At 44.8% G+C, this 14,790-nt stretch overlaps 2 protein-coding genes across 2 annotated transcripts; both read right to left on the minus strand.

The window, feature by feature from the left end:
- Positions 1-2,544: 2,544 nt before the first annotated feature.
- camk2n1 (calcium/calmodulin dependent protein kinase II inhibitor 1) lies at positions 2,545-5,268 on the minus strand. The gene is made up of 2 exons (XM_062545024.1): positions 4,695-5,268; positions 2,545-3,842 (listed from the first exon to the last, which is right to left on the minus strand). Exons 1-2 carry the CDS (start codon positions 4,861-4,863, stop codon positions 3,772-3,774), a joined length of 240 nt encoding a protein of 79 aa, XP_062401008.1. The 5' UTR covers positions 4,864-5,268; the 3' UTR covers positions 2,545-3,771.
- A 723-nt stretch (positions 5,269-5,991) lies between these two features.
- Positions 5,992-14,172, minus strand: LOC134092239 (trypsin-3-like). The gene is made up of 5 exons (XM_062545037.1): positions 13,975-14,172; positions 12,922-13,093; positions 10,626-10,767; positions 9,304-9,570; positions 5,992-7,610 (listed from the first exon to the last, which is right to left on the minus strand). Exons 1-5 carry the CDS (start codon positions 14,096-14,098, stop codon positions 7,440-7,442), a joined length of 876 nt encoding a protein of 291 aa, XP_062401021.1. The 5' UTR covers positions 14,099-14,172; the 3' UTR covers positions 5,992-7,439.
- Positions 14,173-14,790: the final 618 nt, after the last annotated feature.

Here is a 14,790-nt window from a genome sequence, read left to right on the forward strand (position 1 = left end):
TGTGTGGTCTGTGTGAATCAGAGTTTTTAATGTCACATGAGCAATGAATCTGCAAATGCCAGGGACAACAGAAGGCTGTTTCTGCGGCAGAGTGGTGTATTGACTGTAGTTGTTATGGGCGATAACAGAGAACTTGTTACCTGAATATCCTCCTCACCATTATTTGTTTTGACTGCTAAGAAGTATGACCTTAGCAAAGGTCACTGCTTTTGGTGGTGTATAATAGGAAAAATATAATGCGGCCAACGTGAGTGTAATACCATCACACAACAAGTTTCCATGAGTGCAGTGTAGGAGCAGCATCAGGTTGTGTTTCTGTAGGAGGTCGTCATGTCAGGGGAGGGGTGTGTGTGTGTGTGTGTGTGTGTGTGTGTGTGTGTGTGTGTGTGTAGTGGTGGTGGTGGTGGTGGGGGTGTCGGTGGACAAAGGGGGATTTCACGGGAGACCTGCGGAGTGGATGAGCCCACTGCCAGGGGGGTGGGGGGCCGCGGGGAGGGCAGCAGAACTCACCGCAGGGGCATTTAAATGTCTCTGTGTTGCCTCATCTCACTGTGCCAACCCAGCAGTGACTCGTGGTTTCCCCCACGGTTGCCTGGGTTATACCAACACTCAGCGCTATTCCTGTCCGTAACCCCCCCCCCCCCCCCGCCCCCCCCCTCATACACACACACACACACACACACACACACTCATTTCCCTTTGCGGCTCCTACTATTTGTGTGGCCATGCAGGAGCAGTGTGTGTGTGTGTGTGTGTGTGTGTGTGTGTGTGTGTGTGTGTGTGATGTGTGTATGTGTGTGAGAGAGAGCGAGCGAGAGAGTGAGAACACCCCACCCCACCCAGACTCGGAACGTCGGAATGACCTCGTGCTGCCCTCGCAAACCTCCACCAAAGCCACCGCTTACGTAAGCCCTCCCTCCGATAGTCTCGGCCGACACAAGGCATCTCCTCTGGGCCTCTCTCTCTCTCTCTGTGCCCGAGCCTTAGTCCTTTATGGGTCCGGCCTCGCAAGGGACACTCTCATTGGAGTGCACAGGATAGGACAGGACAGGAGAGGAGAGCTCCTCTACTGCCAGAGACCCCCCCCCCCCACCCTCATCCCCTCATCCAGTCTGTCTGGCTTTTACAAGAGCCTGTTTAAAATGTCTCTGAAGGCAATAGATCTCATCGTTAAGTTTCACTTTGCCGCCACGGTGCAAAATCACCATTCAATCATTTGAAAATTGATTAGAAATGTGGATGGATTTTCTTGCATGATTGATGGCATCGCCTGCCTTGCATGTCAAAAAGGCTTGTTCAAATTTTATTTTTTATGTACGTATAACATAATACATTATTTTTCAAGTAAATATAAAATAGATTAAATGAATAAGTCTAAGTTAAGCCATCTCACTTCATAGAGGCCCTATATTAACTGTTAAAGGCTAATGTTAGTGTAAGGCCTGCTCAGTCCAGACTCCAATGAGAGGGTAATTAATTATGTCTACTTAGTGCCTGACTCGAGAGCATGGCAGTAATTTCAGTATGGATGTAAGCACTTGCTTGAAGTTTGTTGCTTCTAAAATAAGAGCATGCAAATGCTGGCCTCCTTCCATTTTCAGACTCAATAAACATTATGCTAATGTCCAGAAGTAACTACAAATAGCCACCACCATGTATCTGCATGCCAGCGTTTGTGGGATATCAACAAAGCATCAATCCTTATAGACTGCCATTCCCAAAGATGTGTTTATACTGACCATTGTGAGAAATAATAACTGTTATGATTTTTAAGGATTAGACTTTTGAGAGATGCATAAAAATCACATCGACGTGTACTGGGGTATGCATCACGGAGCATCCCATTCAAAAGGTGTGTGATTAACATAATGAAAGACTCAGAAATGTAAGCATCACAAGGAAGGGACTGGACCACACACACACACACACACACGCAAAAAACAAAGTCCAGTCTGGCTCTGCATCAGCAAAGCGACTGGGCACATTCCTTGGAAGATTCCGATCGTCTCGTACAGTTCTGCTCAATCCTCCTTCTCTCCCTCTCTCTCTGCTCAGACTATCCTCCTTCTCTCCCTCTCTCTCTGCACTGAGGACTGCTCAGACTATCCTCCTTCTCTCTCTCTCTCTCTCGGACTGCATGCTAGGTGCATCCGTTGCCATGGCATCAAACCCGAGCGAGCCTGCGCCAGCGCTGCTTCTGCTGACAACGAGAGCGGAGCTGGGATTGGCACACTCACGCCACAGCCCATCGCCACTCTCTACACATGTTTGCAGATGGCATTCAGCTGGGCATGACATGGCCTGCTTCTTCATATACATTTGAGTGTGTGTTTGTGTGTGAGTGCAAGTGCACATGTGTGTGTGTGTGTGTGTGAGTGCAAGTGCACACGTGTGAGTGTGTGTGAGTGTGTGTGTGTGTGTGTGTGATCTGGGCAGACACAGTTTAAAAATGCTGTACACTGACAAAAGGCTCCTCCCAGATGATGAATGATTTAAACAGCGAGGCAGCATTGCAAATGCCACGTCTCTGGGCAGCTCATGCACCGCACACAACACACAACACAACAACACAACACAACACACAGGGCCTGACACGCAGCTACCCAACCGCTGACCAATGAGACGCCTCGCTCCAAGGCTCCAGGTTTCCAAAAATCTTTATTACAGATGCTACGGTAGAAATGCATGTGAAACGGCTACACCATTGTTAATATTAAGAAGGGTCTCGAGGTCTTCAGGTTCGCCATGCATGGGAAGGAGGGGGTTTAAACCACCAATATGAAACAGCCCTGTAAACATGAGCAAAGGAACATGGACTTGTGCCAGGAGCACGGGAGAAACATGATGCTGCTGTGAATTTGGCACACCTACTATAGTACTTTACACAATAGAAATAGTTTCTCTAGATTATTAGTATTCATCATAATGACCTTTAACATTCCAGATGACCCTGACAAGCTTATAAATATGTGTTATGTATAAAATAACCTGCTGCAAAAAGACATTGGGAGCTGATGGTTTTTAAAACTGTCAAGCAACATCAAAATTCAGTACGTTACAAAAGAAAAGAGCAAAAACAAAACAAATAACAGAACACAATCTTTGTTATCCTGTTCCTACAAAACAGTTGCTCAGACTTAAAACACTGAAAAACATTATCCAAAGATTTAATAAATATCTCTCCTCTAGGTGATCATTTTACATCCATCTGTGGAAGAAAGTCACGATTGCTATCAGAATCAGAGATTGCCTCTGCTCGCCCGCCTGTCCTCAGGATTTGTACACCAAACCACAGTTTGAGGGCAACGTGCTGATTTGGTGTAGAAATGCACACACACTCTTAAACCTCAAAAAAGGTAACTATTGCACTCTCTCTCTCTCTCTCTAAAACCAAGGACACACTCCGACGTCATTGCTTCAGATTCCATGTGAGAGAAAAATAAAAATGTGTGTGAGAGTGTGTGTGTGTGTGTGTGTATATGTGTGAGTGCTTTTTTTTGTTTTAAAAACATAGATCTCCATCATGCACATGTGCAGACTCCCCTGGTCTGCGGATCAGTGTGCTTGCTTGCTGGCGCGCTGGACTGGAGTCCAGCGCACAGACTTCTTCGGTGGCGATGATGGCGAGATGGCGAAAGGTTACGCTCAGTGCTTGCTGCCTTGGAGGGGAGAAAGGGTGCTTCCGTCTTACACACACTGTCTTTGGGTAGAAACCATCGATGCTAAATATACAAAACCAGTCTTTGGGTGCCGTCGCGGGGTGCTTCTCCTCTACACTCCCGAGTTGGACTTCTCTGTCGGTTTCTCCATCGCCCCCTCAGCATCCGTGTCATCTTCAATGACTGCCAATGAAGAGAGGGAATGGATTAGTGGCTACTGCGCTACGCTCAGGCTCAGGCTCAGGCTCGCTCATGACATCAGGCAATGGCACATTATCATTGACTGATGGGCTGTCTTAAACCATTTCCATCCTGTTAACATTCAGGTAATTCTTGCGTATCGTGAGATGCACTGGAGAAGCTGCCATCAATAGACATGCACTGATCACTGGGGCTTGCGTGTACACACACACACACACACACACACACACACACACTGTCTCTCCTCTCTCTTTTTTACACACTATATACACACACATACAGTGTGTACTGTATGTGTGTGTGTGTGTGTGTGACAGAGAGAGAAAGAGAGAGGAGAGACAGAGAGGGAGGGGAGAAGAGGGATATGTGTAATATATATATATATATACACACACACACACACACACAGGCTACATACATACTTACAGACATACACACAGACACGCATGAACCACCATGCATTGGTTTCAGAACTGAAGATGGCATTTAGTGTCAATATAAAATCGTTATTCAAGGCTAAATATACTGCTGCAGAACACTTTACATTACATCAAACAGACAAGGCACAATTTATTTGAAGAAAAAGATAAATAATTGTCAATATAATGTTGACATGGCTTGGCGTGTTCACTGCGCATGTAAGAATAGCTACACACAAATAAAACGGCAAAGAAAAACACCACCGCATTTAAACGGCATCCATTACGCACAATATGATTTCCTTTGTCGTTCATCTCTCATTCCATCCACATCTCAATGTATGTGCAACGATTCAACACCGAGGCAAAGAGAGAATTTTGTATTTCTTACATCGAATAATAATTTGACAATTACCTCTTTTGCTTCGCCCAATCTGCCCAAGCTTAGGTGGTCGCTTATTTTGTGAACCACTGAAGAAGTTATTGGTATCTTGTAGGCGACAGGTGAAGGAAAGGTGGTCTTCATCCCCTTCGTTCCCATAAGCAGTCATTTTATCTTCGTTGTATGGTAGCACTTCCGACATATCTAGCTTAAACGTCTTAACTCAACCGACGCTTAAGCCAAATGAGGCTGCTTACACAGAAAATATCCTCAAATCCGATATAGAAAACGGCAAATTTCCCACACTGCCGTCCTCAAACCCAGTGATATTTTGCCTACCTCTCTAGGCACGTGTAGCCTAACAGCAAGTGGATGTGAATTTCCGAATTTCCCCTCTCCACTCCACTGGCTTCGCATAGAAACAATATTCAAATTTTCCAGTGGTTTCCAAACGTGCAACTTGGGAAATTGGAAGGCATACAATTGCGGAGGTATGCGCGCAGGTTCGGGCGGCTGGAACGTTGCACGGAAAATCTGAGAAAGAAATGCAAATCGGAGCGCGATGCAAAACACGGATCCCTACGAGACCCGATGGAGAAAGCGCGTCACTGTGCCGGGATCTTCCTGGTGCAGGCAAACAAATTACAAATGGCGAGACTACCTATCCACTGAAAACTTAACATTTGCTCTGGCAGTATCAGCCAATTTCCGCGGCTGTTTATTTGTATTTTACAGTTGAGGGCTATTAAGATATGGACGAACAAATCTACGACACTGGGGAAATGCGGCATTTGGTCTTTTTAAACGCTTTATTGCAACAGATGTCGTCAAGCTGGAAAAACACACTCTAACTGCAATTGAAGACTACACAAACATTTTGAAGCATTTTTGGTTTTACTTTGGACAGGTGTCGTCATGCTATTTTACTGGGGAGCAGCCAAGGTGGGCAATAACCTTTTTCCCAGGGATATCGGAATCAGAATAACTGCAGAAAAGGGGGTTGGATCAGAGATATAGCTCCCTAATTGTTACAATATAACAATTGTAACATTCATTCACGCCTTATACAACTGCAGTCAATTATATTCAATAAATGGATTGATAGATTACACACAAATCACCACAATAGGCCTAATTAAAGCTGTCTGACAGTTTGATCTGACAATTTAAATGAATTAAAAATATATAGCTTATTGGTGAAGGAACTTTAATGAGCATAGATTAATTGTCAACAGTGAGAGGTACAAACCTATATTGAGAATTGGGTTTCAAGATATGACAAAAAAAGTTGGTGGGTTATTCATTTAACAAATTCTTTATTCACGACCCGCTTTCCCCACAAAGCCTATACACTCAGGAAAATGACCAGAATTACAATGTGGGAAATTCCCATTTGGTGTTCAATATGCTTGCGACTGCATGCTATCAACGACAGGGGGCAGTGTTTCGACATTTCATTCAGAAACTTTTGAATACAACTGCAGTCTGTGGCCATGGCCATGGCCATGGCATGGGTGACAGATTCATACAATACACAATAACATCACCAAACTGTATCTGCCTTTGAGATGCTCACTAATCAAAATAATCAATCTTATGTGCGCCTTCCATTAAATGTCAAACGCACTATGCACTCTGAAATCCACAAAGTTGCAATAGCACAATAACTCTTTACGTGAATTCTGAAGTTCTGAAAACAATACTGAAAAACATGAATTAGTACCCCTCTTCCTTTGGGAAGAGATGACTGATATCTTCTGTTTAGGTGTTACTTTGACATTGTCACGACATTTAGTAAACACAATAGGCCTAACACCCTACACATTGCAATCAAATCCCTTTAAGATGTCCGCTGGTGGTAACGTTAGCTTTTCAGATGGGGAGGGATCCTATTGTTATGATGTTTTAAAGCTCAGCTCCGGTCTTTAGGGGGACGTACGTGCGTGGATTAAAAAGCTGTTATGAAACGTTATGAAAGGTATAGGCAGGAATAGGTTGGTGTGAATCTGCAGTGAATGTAGTTCAGGCCGGGTCTATGACGCTGCTATCAGTTTACAGGTGGCATTGAGGAAAGTCTCTGAAACCAGAGCTTGTCTGCACCATGGCCAGGAGCAAGGACACGCCTAGTCCCACTGGACCTCATAAGGATCCATGACAAGCTCTCAGGTGGGCATTAAAGCCGTCAGATCTTACAGAGCAAAGTTAAGTTAACACTAAGCAGCATATATCACATTTGTAAGCAGTGTAGGCTATGTGTGTGCACAAGTACTGTATGTAGGCTACACGTGTGTGAATGTACATACAGTATGTACACAACCATGAACACGTGTGTGTGTGTGTGTGTGTGTGTGTGCGTGTGTGCATGTGTGTGTGTGTTGAATTGATTAATTAATGTATCCATTCCAGTTCTGTCCCACTCTGCATTAGTTTCTGTGTTGACTTCAAACATTCCTGCTATTAATGTCTCACATTCTCCATTAATTCCATCGAGATTCTCCAGCACCCTTAGAAATACTTAAGACATGAGCATATCCCATAATAAAACTCCAAAGGCCAGACCCCGGCCGCATTCTCTTGTCAGGCTTATAGGCCCTTAGAAATGCAACATTAACTATCACACAGATACAGTATGATCACTTCTAGTTCTAAATGATTAAAAAAAAAGAGACAAAGTCCATAGAGACAAATCAATGTAACAATTGTCACAATGTTTCTCATAAAACAATGAATAGCGATACTTTCCGACTGGACAAAGGATAAGATGAACGCTGTGTGCGATCAATACTTAAAGCAACGTGAGAAGGAACTGTAGACGGTCCGGTCGATCCACCGACGGAACTTCGCCACGGATGTGTACACTCCTGGAAACTTGGCGTCGCCGCAGCCGTTGCCCCAGGAGACCACACCATGGAGCCGCCCGCCACACACCAGTGGGCCGCCAGAATCGCCCTGGCAACCAGAAGTACACCAATTTGGTGGTTGCCACATCAACACACACCAGCACAAAGGTTAGCAGCAGGTGAACAACTGTGTTGTTTTGCACAATTTATTATTTGCACAAAGTTTTCATCTCCGGACTAAATGGCTCAGTTCTGCTTTGATCAATGTTTCAACAAAATAAAAAATCTGTCTTTCATTCTCTCAATCTGTCTTCCCTCTCAAATCAACCTGTTCTCTCTCTAATTAATCTCTTGAAACAAGCTCATAAGGATGTCCTGACGAGATCCCTAACAGTTGCCATAACTGTGCACCCACACCCAAAAAAGTATGCAGTTATTGGTGGAAACCAGTTTCAGAAAGTAAAAGTCCTACCATATTAGATCTCTGAAGTTCGCCTACAAAAAGGATCCAAAGCTGCCATCTTTGCCCATATAAGGAGATCCGGGAGTTAATTGAAGCTAACTGCCTATGGCAAGTTGAATTGTAAGTTAGCTCTGGGGTAGCAAAGATCAAAGTGTGCCATCTTCACCTACCGAAGATCACAGTATGCACTTGAAGGCAGAGGACAAAACTTTGTAGCACAAAACGTCTGCATTTCCAATTTCTTCGTCCCTGTGAGAGTTTAACAGGTGCGATAATTCAAAATCCCCATGTTATTTTCCCATAGAAAAAATCTTGAGATACCGGATCTCCTTATTTGGGCAAAGATGGTGGCTTTTTTGTAGGCGAACTTCAGAGGTCTATATCTGTTCCAACCATTAACTTCAACCATCTGATTCTAATTAGCACAACTTAACTGGTGAGATCACCTGTGTTAAGTGCACAGGTAGAACCAATACATGGTGTTTTTACTTACTACCTATCTACCTATCTATCTATCTATCCACTGAAGCTAGACTTTTCCCTCTCTATTGGTATGGCTATCACTACTGCATACCTGTTTTGATGTTAAATGAAACAGAAAAAAATAGTCTTTGTTTTGACAAACAGGCCTCAGCAGGTCCCTCTGCAGTGCCTGCTATTCCCAGTTGTGCAGTCGCCCCTGCCATGCCTTCCAGTCCTGCAATCCCCCTGCCCCCGCCCACACCCCCATCCCTTACCCCAACCCCCCAAAGGAAACCTCTTCAATAGAGTTCTCCGACTTATTCCCCTCCCCAAAGCTCCCCTCTGTCGCTGAAGGCAAAGCCCACCATTTAAATGGAGTGATGATCTCCTCCTCCACACACACACACACACACACAGAGCACAGCACAGCAGCACAGCAGCAGTACAGTACAGGTAAACATACAAACACACACACACACTCACATGCACACAACAGGAGGGCATAGCCAGGTTTGTGATGTAATCTAGTTGTCTTATCCTCCAATTGAAGGCCAAGACATGTAGGATACACAAGGCCAGTTTACTCATCACATGTCCTACACAGAGTAGCCTCTCAGCCTGCTCTCATAATAGCCCCTTCCAGCCTGCTCTCATAATAGCCCCTTCCAGACCGTCGGGCTAAATCCAAGCTAGCCAGGCCGTGCTGGGGCTAATTGGGGCTTTCACACCTCTTGGCGCGGGTGCTAACTGGGGCCACTTCGGGACTATCTTGGTGCTACTGACTCCACACCGAGTTTAGAGATAGCGGTTACGTTCGAGTTAAAGATGTCTGCCTGTCAGTATAGGCTAACTCTGTCCAGAGGTCAAAGGTCAGTACCTCACAGGCGTCTCTGCCCCCGGCGTGGTACCCCGCGCACAGCATGGAGCTGGTGATGTTGCCGCTGAAGGACTGGCTGCTGTTGCAGCGGGCGACGGAGATGACGGGCAGGGTGACGCTGTGCAGGGTCGGGGAGAGGTGCCCGCCCTTGTGGGTAGTGTAGCCCCACCCCGACACCTGGCACATGCGCCCCTCCAGCACCCCCTCGTCCTGGCGCGGCAGCGGGACCAGGGACACCAAACCGGTCAGCACCACGGGCTTGCCCAGCTACAAAACAAGCACACACACATGGACACACACACATGCACACACACACACACTCACACACGCGCACACATGCACACACACACACACACACATACACACACACATACACACGCACACACACACACACACGCACGCACGCACGCACGCACGCACACACACACGCACGCGCACGCACACACACACACACACACACACACACACACACACACACACACACACAGTGAAAAATACATAGATGGGCACACACACACACTCATATACATTTCTTTTTTTTATCAGAATTCTTACTGCCTATAGCTGAGATGGAGCAAAACCTAAAGTGTGTTGACCTCCTGGAAACACAGCAATCTGCCGGCCTCGCACTGGCAGTGGACAGCAGCAGCCATTTTGGATCTGATCTTACAGTAGTTTGACATGGGTCTGATGTTAGTGTGGCATGGAGTATAATGCTACTGCAGACTCCCAGTGCTCAATGAGTCTGGGGGTGAGTGCTCAGACTCTTCTGTACCTTGATAGGCACGATGTCAGTGTTTTCTTTTCAGTGAGATGGGCGTAGTATGGGTATCTTGATAGGCATGATGTCAGTGTTTTTGTTTTTGTGTGAGATTGACATAGTAATGGCACTTTGATAACCATAATGTCTGCGTTTTTTTAGTGAGATTGACATAGAGACCTCGATAAGCATGATGTCAGCGGTTTTGGTGTTAGATGGACGTAGTATGGGTACCTTGATAAGCATGATGTCAGTGTTTTTGTTTTTGTGTGAGATTGACATAGTAATGGCACTTTGATAACCATAATGTGTCTGCGTTTTTTTTAGTGAGATTGACATATAGACCTTGATAAGCATGATGTCAGCGTTTTTGTTTTTGTGTGAGATTGACATAGTAATGGCACTTTGATAACCATAATGTCTGTGTTTTTTTAGTGAGATTGACATATAGACCTTGATAAGCATGATGTCAGCGTTTTTGGTGGCAGATGGATGTAGTATGGGTACCTTGATGAGCATGATGTCAGCATTTTTTTGTGTCAGGTGGATGTAGTATGGGTACCTTGATGAGCATGATGTCAGCGTTTTTGGTGAACTGGTCATAGGATGGATGTGGGATGAGGCGCTGTGGTTTGAAGTACTGTTCCGTCCCATCTGCCAAATCCAGGAAGTGCTCACCCGCCACAACCAACATGTTTTCCGCCCTGACCACACAGAGAGAGGAAAGGAGAGAGAGAGAGAGAGAGAGAGAAGTTTGTGTTTCTAATCTAGAGGATAAACATCTTGTGTAAGACATGCATGCCAACTAGGGTCCTCATAAACCCCTTGTCTAGTTCAAACCTGTAAAGCGCTTTGAGAAATATTCATATGTGAAGGCACTACACTTACAAAACTGAACAGAATTGAATACGATGTGATAGTCAAAGCATTTTACTAGGACTCACTGTATAAATATAAAACATTTCTGTTGAATGAATTCATTTGATTTTAGAATTTGATTGCTGTATTTGTACTCATGTTGTGCCTGTATTCTAAGCAATGTTATCTCAGTTGGCATGCATGTATTACACAACCCCTGAGTACCTCCTCCTCGCACACTAACTCCGGGGTTCTATTTCGGAGTGTTGGGAGACACAAAGCCCTCTTTACGAGGGCTGAGAGGGGCTTTGACGGGGTCCAGGCCCTGTGTCTGCCTCGTTTCGGACACCTGACCTGACAGGGTGACACGCTCCTCCGTGATAAACAAGCACTGCGGTGACAAGTCAAGGTCGACCGGGTCGTCTGTCACTCCGGCTCAGAATGACACTCACAGAGGGGACATGATGAAATGAACAATCAGGAGCCCCCTGAAGCAGCCTTCTGTGTGTTCTATCTACTGTATGTGTTCTTTTAAGGCCAAAAGGTTCTAGACGGTAAATGTAGCTCAAACGAAGACTTTTCTGAGGATGAAAAGAAGTACTGCACAACAGATTACAACTCAAAGTCTGACAGTCTGCCAAAAGGTGCCGCACAGGTGTCCTGTATAACCTCTCAAGTTCTGTTCATATTGTGGAATGCAAAACACATACTCTTTCTTACCCCAAACTGAGAGCACACTGAATTTGGCTTTATAGTTGGATGTATTCTGGTTTATTGCAATGCAAAAAGTGATATCTTACATGCATATAAAAAGTGTTATCTTATATCAAGATAAAAAATCTAGTTTGTATTGTGTTTAGTAGAAAGATAATTACTTTAAGCTTTCTTGTAAGATCATTTGCCTTAAAAGTATCGTTATACTAAAAACAATACAAACTAGATCTTTTATCTTGATATAAGATTATAACACTTGGTAGGCCTATATAAGATATCACTTTTTGCAGTGTAATAATAAGACCCTGAGTCATACATTACAACCCTGAAACGGATCATGATCAGACTGAAGGATACCAGAGCAACACACACGTTTTCTTAGACTTCATTTTTGAATGCAACAGTGCACAGCAAAAGACTAACGTTTCGATGTTCATTACATCTTCTTGTAGTGAACGTCAAAACGTTAATCTATTCACTACATCTTCTTGTAGTGAACGTCAAAACGTTAATCTATTCACTACATTTTCTTGTAGAGAACATCAAAACGTTAATCTATTCACTACATCTTCTTGTAGTGAACGTCAAAACGTCTGTGCACCCCTTGGGGATCCATAAAGTATCTATCTATCCATCCATCTAAAAAATAAGTCTTAGAATCTTTATTTGAATCTATTATTTTACTGTAAGTTGACACAGAGAGCACACTGCCCAGGCCTGTTTTCATGTACTATATTCTGGTTTTCTGTAATGAGATCAGTCTACCAGAGACCAGAGTAATTCCAGACCATGCCAAGACCAAGAGGGGTCTGCTGTCTGGAGAACTAGCAACGCAATAGCCATCTCAGCCTATGCTACTAAGCATCACGTTCTGGTGGCTTGTATTCTGGTTTAGGTAGACCATCTCTGTAGCAGATCAGTCATGGACCAGGACCAGATAAGGGCCATAGCAGGGCCAAATGTTACATTACATTACATTTAGCAGACACTTTTTAAAATCTAAAGTGATTTACATATGTCAACTACTGTCTATTACAAGGGATTACATTGTCATTACATTGTCCCCTGAGCAACTTGGGGTTAAGTGCCTTGCTCAAGGACACAACGGTGGAAGCTGGGAATTGAACCGGCAACTTTCTGGACACTGCACACTAGCCCAGCTCCTTAACCACTACACTACCACCACCCCCAATATATAATGCCGAGGCTACCGGGCCAAATCAGGGCCATATCAGGGCCAGATGTGCTGCATGAGACCCGAGCCCTGCCGTGAGTGCGGCGCTCACCCGATGTTGCAGTGTGCGGCGGTGAGCACCCAGCGCGTGTGCACCAGTGACCCCCCACAGAAGTGCTGCCGCTTGGTGCTCTGCAGGGACACGATGTACTTGACCGAGTTGGGCGAGGACGGGTGCCCGCCCACGATCCGGACGCCGCGCTCCTCCAGCTCGATTCTCTCACCTGCAGGAGTCGAGGAGACGCAAACGATACGCTGTCATCCTACTGGACAAACGGACAGCTCAATACTGCACTGCAAATTATTTTATCTTATCAACACAAAAAACAACAACTTAGATTTAGAAGTGTTGGGTATTTTTTTCTTGTTTTATGAGTGAATTTCTTATTTTAAGTGTTCCAACTTTACACTCTCGTCTTATTTCTAGATTTAATTATCTAAATTCAAGAAATCTTGTCAAGTGAAATGATCTTGCTGCATGGACAGATCATTTTAGATTTAGTGTTTTTATCTTGTTGTCTCCTTTTTTGCAGCGTGCACTGCACACACTTATTGCTAAATACAGGTTACATTCATCAACACCCATGTCAACACACTGTCTGTGATATGAATAAACAATGCACATGAGATATTCATATTCTTCTTCAGTAGCAAACAATGGCACATGAATTAGACATAAGATCAATAACGCTGGTGAAACCTGACCATGCTCTGTCTACATCTCACCAGGACATGTCAAACACATAAAGCAATAAGCTCTCAGTGCAAAGCCAATTCAATCCTTACTTCGGCTTGCTGAATATAGGAGCAACATTATTTGATTCATTATTCATTAACACTGGCCTCCTGATATACTTTGCTATATAGCCTACATAAACATTCATACATTACCAATACTCGAGTATATATACTTGAGTATATTTAGGAACCCACAAAGTTAACCATTTATAGTCTTAAAAACGGTATCAATCATTTCTGTTACAACAACCACAACAAAAATCAATAAATGAAACAATGAATAAATAGTGGATGCCACTAACGGTTTCAGACGCTCTCTAATCAATTCTAGCTGATGTGAGCTTATACAGTAAGAGGACATACTTACACCTCATGAGCACCAGGAGCTGCAGACACAGCCAGCTCCAGCATCCCAGGCCTGCCATGGCACACACACACACACACACACACACCTGCACCCGCTGGAGAGAGACGGAGTCGGAGGTGCTCATCTGAGAGTGAGAACGATGCCCACCTGCACTGGCACACGGCGCGCCATGCCCAGCCCTGCTCTAACACCTGGCGCAGGTAGAACTCACCATCAGCAGGTGATATCACCTGCCTCAGGTTTCTTTCACCCTGTGCCAGGCAGCTGCCATGGCTACGAAGGCAAGCGAGAGATAGAACACATTGTCATCACTCCCTGATGTCCTCCACACACGCACACGCACACACACACACACACACACACACACACACACACACACACACACACACACACACACACACACACACACACACACACACACACACACACACACACACACACACACTCTAATCCTGTCCCCCTCCTCTCTGACCTTCTGGTTTTCAAGCAGGTCTTTGTTACTGCCCTGGCCTGCATGAAACCCAGCTCATAACAACATTTACTGCCCACCCGCCACCACTGCGCCTGTAGAGAAACAGGCCTGCCTCTGGCCCACATCTGGCCTGCCTCTGGCCCACAACTGGCCCACCTCTGGTCCGCCCCTCAGAGGAGCTTGAAACGCAAAGCAGTCAATTTCCAAGATGGACACTTACAGTAAGAGTCGAGCGGACCTCAACAGACATGGCTGGAAGAGTCAAATGAAACACCATCCTTTTTCTATTTCATTCAGGGATAATAAAAGAGAAAGAAAAAAAAAGAGAGAGAGAGAGAGAGACA

This window comes from Sardina pilchardus, chromosome 9 (assembly GCF_963854185.1).
Source record: "Sardina pilchardus chromosome 9, fSarPil1.1, whole genome shotgun sequence".
Taxonomy (NCBI): domain Eukaryota; kingdom Metazoa; phylum Chordata; class Actinopteri; order Clupeiformes; family Clupeidae; genus Sardina; species Sardina pilchardus.